The sequence below is a fragment of the Eimeria necatrix genome, genomic scaffold (assembly GCF_000499385.1).
Source record: "Eimeria necatrix Houghton genomic scaffold, Enh_scaff50, whole genome shotgun sequence".
NCBI lineage: Eukaryota > Apicomplexa > Conoidasida > Eucoccidiorida > Eimeriidae > Eimeria > Eimeria necatrix.
This window is the reverse complement of record NW_013651669.1, coordinates 117,326-124,825: the sequence shown is the minus strand read 5'-3', so window position 1 is coordinate 124,825 and position 7,500 is coordinate 117,326. Positions and strand designations below refer to the sequence as shown.

General features: G+C 55.6%; 1 protein-coding gene across 1 annotated transcript in view; it reads left to right on the top strand.

Moving 5' to 3' along the window:
* Window positions 1-64: 64 nt before the first annotated feature.
* Window positions 65-7,500, top strand: part of ENH_00059880 (TPR domain-containing protein, putative) — a gene marked incomplete at both ends in the record, with an annotated part of 8,785 nt that continues 1,349 nt past the window's right edge. Inside the window, 9 exons of the mRNA XM_013577074.1 lie at window positions 65-1,405; window positions 1,825-1,961; window positions 2,200-2,266; window positions 4,640-5,037; window positions 5,333-5,584; window positions 6,045-6,130; window positions 6,353-6,400; window positions 6,532-6,652; window positions 7,016-7,500. The exon at window positions 7,016-7,500 is cut by the window's right edge and continues 1,349 nt beyond it. Of these exons, the coding sequence (XP_013432528.1) occupies window positions 65-1,405; window positions 1,825-1,961; window positions 2,200-2,266; window positions 4,640-5,037; window positions 5,333-5,584; window positions 6,045-6,130; window positions 6,353-6,400; window positions 6,532-6,652; window positions 7,016-7,500 (2,935 nt within the window). The remainder of the gene's footprint in view (window positions 1,406-1,824; window positions 1,962-2,199; window positions 2,267-4,639; window positions 5,038-5,332; window positions 5,585-6,044; window positions 6,131-6,352; window positions 6,401-6,531; window positions 6,653-7,015) is intronic.

The window sequence follows — 7,500 nt, the reverse complement described above, 5'->3', positions numbered from 1 at the left end:
GCCCCCCGGGGGGCCCCCCGGGGGCCTCGCAAGGTTTGGGCTGCTGCTGCCTTGCTTCCAGTCAATGCCGCTGAGACGCAGCTTTTCTGCACCCAGCAGCAGCAGCAGCAGCAGCAGCAGCAGCAGCAGCAGCAGCAGCAGCAGCGGGGGTGAGACCTCTGAAGCGCCTTCAGTGGCCAGCAGCGAGGACGGCGGGGACCACCCCAGCTCTAGCGACAGCAGCAGCAGCAGCAGCAGCAGCAGCAGCAGCAGCAGCAGCAGCAGCAGCAAAGGGGTGCTGGTGCCGCGGCGGCCCGGCAGGCGGCCGCTGCCGCCGCACGAGACCCGTCGGTACATACACCAGAGAAGTGCGCAGCACATAAAGAAGCACTACATAAGAGTGCCTGCAGACTCTGCTGCTGCTGCTGCTGCTGCTGCTGCAGCAGCAGCAGCAGCAGCAGCGCGGCGCCCGGGGGCCACCGTGGCGGAGCAGGCTGCAGCAGCAGCAGCAGCAACTCCTGCTGCTGCCTTCGCCTGGCCCCCCGGCTGCTACCTGCGGCTGCGGCTCAGCAGCAGCAGAAAAGATGATTTGGCAGAGGCCCTCCGGAGAATAGAAAGGGGCCTCCAGCGCATCAACGCTCTTGCTGCTGCGCAGCAGCACCCAGACCAGCAGCAGCAGCAGCAGCAGCAGCAGCAGCAGCAGCAGCAGCAGCAGCAGCAGGTGCCGGCGTTCGTGGTGTCCGTGGCTTCCTTGCCGACGCAGCGGAAGCTGCTGTGTCTGCTGCGGTCTCCTTTTAAACACAAAGACAGCCGCGAGCAGTATGAGCTGCTGCAGCGCAAAGTGCTGCTGGACGTGCACTGCAGCAGCGAGCTGCTGCAGCACTTGGCCCGCGAGCAGCAGCAGCTCGCGCAGGCTCTCAGCAGCAGCAGCAGCAGCAGCAGCAGCAGCAGCAGCAGCAGCAGCAGCAGCGGCAGCAGCGGGGAGTCGGGCTCTCCTATGAAGTCCGTGCGGCGGCTGCGGTCTTACATCAGGCTCTTCCGCCGCTACTTCCCGCAGCAGCAGCAGCAGCAGCAGCAGCAGCAGCAGCGGCAGCAGCAGCAGCAAGTGCAGCAGCGAGTGGTGCAGCAAGTGCTGCAGCAAGTGCAGCAGCAGCAGGAGAGCGCTGTTCCGCGGGAGAAGGCGTTGGAGGCGGCGGTGCAGCGGGAGCTGCTGCTGCTGCAGCTGCAGCCAGCAGCAGCAGCAGCAGCAGCAGCAAAAGCTGCGCTGCAGCTGCTGCTGCCGCAGCTGCTGACTGTGGGGCTGCCGGACCGCGTAGCAGCAAGGGCCCGCTTTGAGGTGTACGTACACCCCGAGAAGCTCCGCAGCATTTGGCCCCGCATGCAAATGCAGCGCCAGTGGACTTCCAAGTACCTCAAGTACAAACAGGTCAGCTAGCTAGCTAGCTAGCTAGCTAGCTAGCTAGCTAGCTAGCTAGTGGGTAGCTGGCTAGCTAGCTAGCTGGCTGGCTAGCCAGCTAGCAGGATAGCTGGCCAGCTGGCTGGCTGGCTGGCTGGCTGGGTGGCTGGCTGGGTGGCTAGCTAGCTGGCTAGCTAGCTAGCTAGCTGGCTAGCTAGCTAGCTAGCTAGCTAGCTGGCTGGCTAGCTAGCTAGCTAGCTAGCTAGCTAGCTGGCTAGCTGGCTGGCTGGTTGACTAGCTGCTAATTGCATTAAATGAATGAAACTAAATGAATTGCTTTAATTAAATCGAATTAAATTAATAAATTTAATTAAATGAATTAATTAATTTAATTTAATTTAATTTAATTAATTTAATTAATTAAATTAATTTAATTAATTTGATTTCAGGAAAGAATCGAAAAAGAAGAACTTGTCAAAAAACTGCTGAGTCCTTCTTTGGAAGGCCACCGGCTTTTGCGGTGGCCCTCAGAGCCGCGGGTTTTGCTGCTGCTGCAGCTGGGGGAGCTGCGCAAAATGCTGCGCAAGTCCGTCCAAACCCTAAACCCTAAACCCTAAACCCTAAACCCTAAACCCTTCTGCTCCCCAGGGCTCCACAGAGGGACTCGCGAGCTGCGCGCGGGCCTTCGAACGAGCCCGCTGTCACACACACGTATCGAACTGCTGCTGCTGCTGCTGCTGCTGCTGCTGCTGCTGCTGCTGCTGCTGCTCCTGTTGCTGCTGCTGCTGATGTTGCTGCTGCTGCTGCTGCTGCTGCTGCTGCAGGGCAAACATGTATCGGCAGCAGCACCTGGCGCGGCTGCGAAGAGGAGAGCCTCCCTTTGTTCCTAAAGTTAGTGTTTTCGGGGACTTCAAGTTGCCAGAGGGACTCCCAAACCCTAAACCCTAAACCCTAAACCCTAGACTTTCAAGGCTGCTCTGCTGCAGCCTTCTTTTTTATATTTCTTTGTCTTTGAACGCTTTTTTTAAAAAAGGGCGACGGGAAGATGCTGCCTTAGCGTTTAGGGTTTAGGGTTTAGGGTTTAGGGTTTAGGGTTTAGGGTTTAGGGTTTAGGGTTTATTCCCCGAACTGCAAAGTTAAATCCCCTTCAAAGCTTTGCAGCAAAGAAGTCCTTTTTCTTTATCGACAAATAAAAGGCAAAATAAAATAAAATAAAATAAAATAAAATAAATAAAATAAATAAAATGAAATAAAATAAAAAACTAAAAGTATTTTTGCTTTCGTAATGCAGCCAGGCGCTTCGTTTCTTCTCTTTTAGTCGAGACGCGGCGCCCAAAACCCTGGGCTGAGGGTTTAGGGTTTAGGGTTTAGGGTTTAGGGTTTAGGGTTTAGGGTTTAGGGTTTGGAGGAAGGGGTTGGGGCTACAGGGTAAGGATTTAGGACCGAGGGTCCGGGGGCCAGGGTTTAGGGTTTACAGCTCACGTTAAAAGGCCTCGGGTTTAGGGTTTAGGGTTTAGGGTTTAGGGTTTAGAGTTTGGTGTGTGGCAGTCACATTAGGGTTTGGGGTTTGAGGTTTGGGTGGTTTTCGGAGTGGCATGGGTTGTTTCATTGAAGTAAATAAATTATTTTAATTATTTTGATTTTATTTAAATAAATAAATTGATTTTTGATTTATTTCAAACTTTTATTTTCAATTTCGAGGATCTGGGAATCCAGGTGACCCTGAGCGACGCATGAGCGGCCGCTGCTGCTGCGGGCTGTTTGCGAGTTATTGAATTTAAATGACTTAAATTATAATTGCATTTAATATTATTTAAATATTTATTTGTTTTTAACTGAATTTAGTGCTAGAATATGCCCTTAAATGCAGCAGCAGCAGCAGCAGCAGCAACAGCAGCAGCAGCAGCTGCAGCAGCCAGTGCACCGCTCGCGCATGCATCAGGCTCCGGACTCAATTTCTGGGGGTTTTCTCTTTCTGCTTTTTTACCCATCTCGAGGCGCTGTTTTTAATTATTAATTTAAGTATAAAGTAGACTTTGTTGCTGCTGCTGCTGCTGCTGCTGCTGCTGCTGCTGCTGCTGCTCGCAGCGGCTGCTTAAAGCCACTGCAGAGGCCCGGGCCCCGTTGCCTACAAGCAGCAGCAGCAGCAGCGGCTGCAGCAGCAGCAGCGGCCGCTGCTGCTGCTGCTGCTGCTGCTCTTCTTGCTCGGAAATTCTAACTGTGTTACTTGCTGCTGTAACAGAAGACACAAAGCTGCAACAGGCTGTAAACCCTAAACCCTAAACCCTAAACCCTAATCTGTACACCCTCGGAACCAGCCCGCATGCTTAGCAAGAGAAAATAAGGCCGGTACTTGCTGCCAGGCATATATGGCCGAGGCTTTAGGGTTTAGGGTTTAGGGTTTAGGGTTTAGTGTTTAGGGTTTAGGGTTTAAGAGGGGCCCCCTGCTGGATGCCGGCGAGGGGGCCCCCTTCTCTCCGCTGCCAGCCCTGGGGGCTGTTCCTTGACTCTTAGGGTTTAGGGTTTAGGGTTTAGGGTTTGCGGTCTAGAACCAGGGCATATGGCTTAGGGTTTAGGGTTTAGGGTTTAGGGTTTAGGGTTTAGGGTTTAGGGTTTGGGGCGATGAAAGACGTGGACGCTTCTGGCCCCTCGTGTCTCAAGGGGGGTTTGGCTGCTGCTGCTCCCTGCAGCAGCATTCCCAGCTGCTCAGCAGCAGCAGCAGCAGCAACAGCAGCAGCAACAGCAGCAGCAGCAGCAGCAGCAGCAGCAGCAGAAGCAAAAGCAAAACGAATTCGGAAAAAAAATCTTCCCCCAGGCAGCGAAACGGAAACCTTTATTCAAGAGGTGTCTTCAATTAATTTTTATTTTATTTTATTTTATTTTATTTTATTTTATTTTATTTTATTTTATTTTATTTTATTTTATTTTATTTTATTTTATTTATTTCTTTTATCTATTTCCTTTTGTTTGTTTATTTATTTTATTTTGTCTACTGAGCTCGCAAGTGGCCTCTTGCTGCTGAATTTAGTGCCCGCTGCTGCTGCTGCTGCTGCTGCTGCTGCTGCTGCTGCTAGGACTGCTGCTGTAGTTGCTGCTACGCTGGCCGCTGCTGTTCCAGTTGCTGCTGCTGCTGCTGCTCCTGTGGCTGCTGCTGCTGCTGCTGCCGTTTACCTTGTTGCTGCTTTCCTCCTCGTCCTGCCCCAACCGCTTCCCTCGCTGCTGCTGCTGCTGCTGCTGCTGCTGCTGCTGCTGCTGCTGCTGCAGCTGAAGTACGGGCGCTTGGGGTGGCGCTCTGTGGAGCTGCGGCCGTCGGAAGCAGCACTGGGAGCAGCAGCAGCAGCAGCAGGAGCCTTCAGAAGCACGGGGCAGCCGCTGCTGCTGCAGCTGCAGCGGCCGCCTTCTCCCCTTCGCTTCTGCACTCCTTTGCGAAGTCCTGACTGGGAGTTCACTTTTGCTGCTGCTGCTGCAGCAGCAGACACGCAGCAGCTCAGCCACGTGGCTGCCAGGGCCCACAAAAAGCACAAAGACCAAACCCAGCAGCAGCAGCAGCAGCAGCAGCAGCAGCAGCAGCAGCAGCAGCAGCAGCAGCAGCAGCAGGGGGAGAGCTGCGAAGATGATCTCCAGGGAGAGCCCCCATTAACTTACTTGAGAAAGATTAGATGGTATGCTGCTGCAGCTGCTCTTGCTGCTGCTGCATCTCCTGCCGCTGCTGCTGCAGCTAGTGCTCCCGCTGCTGCCGCTGCTGCTGCTGCAGCTGCTGAAGCCCCTGCTGCTGTTGCTGCTTTCGCTGTTGCCACTGCAGCAACAGCGGCAGCACACTCTGCTGCTGCTGCTGCTGCTGCTGCTGCTGCTTACTGCTCCGCCACCGCTGCCTACTGCCGTCGCTGCCCTCACCCCCACCTCCCCCTGCTGCTGCTGCTGCTGCTGCTGCTGCTGCTGCTGCTGCTGCTGCTGCAGGATGGCGCGAAGCGCCTGCATGCCAGCCCACGGGCTGCGGTCTCTGAACTTCCGGCAGCAAGACTGGCAGCTGCTTGCTGCTGCTGCTGCTCGAGAGGGAGACGGAGAAGCAGCAGCAGCACAAAACTACTGCTTGGGCCTTTTGTATGAAAAGAAGCAGCAGCTAGCAGCAGCACTGCAGCAGCACCAGCGCTTCCTAGAAGCAGCACAGGCCCTGCAGGACAAACGCATGCAGGCCCTCGCCCACAACGCGTAAACCCTAAACCCTAAACCCTAAACCCTAAACCCTAAACCCTAAACCCTAAACCCTACACCTTACACCCTAAACCCTAAACCCTAAATTCTAAACCCTAAACCCTAAAACACTTATTAGGTTCCTTGCACCAGGGCCTGCTGCTGAGCAAACTGTGTGGGGGCTGCGGCTAGGGGAAGGGCTGCTGCTGCTGCTGCTGCGTATACTTTTGCTGCTGCTGCTGCTGCTGCTGCGTATACTTTTGCTGCTGCTGCTTCTATTGCGCTTGCTGCTGATGCTTGTTTTGCTGCTGCTGCTGCTGGAGCTCCTAGACCTGCGGCTGTTTGGCTGCGCTGCTTGCTACTGCTGGCAGCAGCAAACTTCTGTAGCAAGATCAATTGTTGCAGCAGCTGCTGCAGCGGCTGCTGCTGCTGCTGCTGCTGCTGCTGCTGCTGCTGCTGCTGCTGCTCCTGTGTTCAGCAAGGGAGTTGTGCTTGCTGCACTAGACAGGCTCGAGGAAGCCCTGCAGGAGCATTTGCTGCAGCTGGAGCTGTCTGATGAGGCAGGTATACAGACCTACGCAATAGTTTTGCTGCTGCTGCTGCAGCTGCTGCTGCTGCTGCTGCTGCTGCTGCTGTTGCTGCTGCTTCTCATAACCTTGATGCTCTGGCGCACGCGCCGTCTTCTCGCTGCTGCTGGACGCCCTGCTGCTGCTCCTTTGCTGCAGCTGCTCCACTGCTGCTGCTGCTGCTGCTGTTGCTGCTGCTTTTGTTTTGCTGTACGTTTAGGCCAACTTATCGCCCACATGAATCTGGGCATTTTGCTGCACCGAATGGGTAAAGCGCTGCCCCCGTCGCTGCTGCTGCTACTGCTGCTGCTGCTGCTGCTGCTGCTGCTGCTGCTGCGGCTACTGCTGCTACTGCTGGTTTGCACGCTGCTGCTGCTGCTGCTGCTGCTGCTGCTGCAGGCCGCGACGAGGAAGCGCGAGTGCACTTGTCAGCAGCAGCAGATCTCGGGGTGGCTTTGAACGACCCTTTGGGCCATTCCCTTGCGCTGGGCAATTTGTCGCTCTGCGGAGAGCCCTCAGGGTAGCAGCAGCAGCAGCAGCAGCAGCAGCAGCAGCAGCAGCAGCAGCAAGTGTAGGGGAGGAAGCAGCAGCCAAGGCACCCAGTGCAGAGGCAGAGAGCAGAAGCAGCAGCAGCAGCAGCAGCGCACGTACATGAGACAGTAGCAGCAACAAAATCAGATGCAGAAAGCAGCAGCAGCAGCAGCAGCAGCAGCAGCAGCATCGCTCTTCTTGAGGCGAACACTGATGCCTCTGCGAGAGTCACTGCCTGTGCTGCTGCTGCTGCTGCTGCTGCTGCTGCTGCTCCCTCCCCTTCCCGGCCGTCTTCTCCCCGCTGCTCCTGCCGCTGACCCTGCTGCTGCTGCTGCTGCTGCTGCTGCTGCAGGGACGTGGAGAAGTCGAAGCTGCTGCTGGAGCAGCACTTGCTGCGGGTTAATGAGGAAATCTGCAGACTTGCTGCTCACCGGCTGCCAGCAGCACCACTCTCAGACGCAAGAGCTGTGCTGCAGCAAGACACCAAAGAAAGCAGAAGCCGCAAGCTGCACCTCCACCTGCAGCAGCAGCAGCAGCAGCAGCAGCAGCAGCAGGAGCAGCAGGAGGGGGGAGCGGAGAAAGAGGAGGAGCGGCAGCAGCAGCAGCGCCAAAAAATGCAGGAAGAACATGGAAAGGAGGTGCAGCAGCAGCAGCAGCAGCAGCAGTGGAAGCAGCAGCAAGGGGGCAGAACACTCACCTTCAGAGACCAAACACAACAATTTGAAAGTAGCAGCAGCAGCAGCAACAGCAGCAGCAGCAGCAGCAGCAGCAGCAGCTACTCTAGAAGCAGTGTCACCATGTCTCCCTCCGCTGACGTGTACGTACACCCTCGCGACA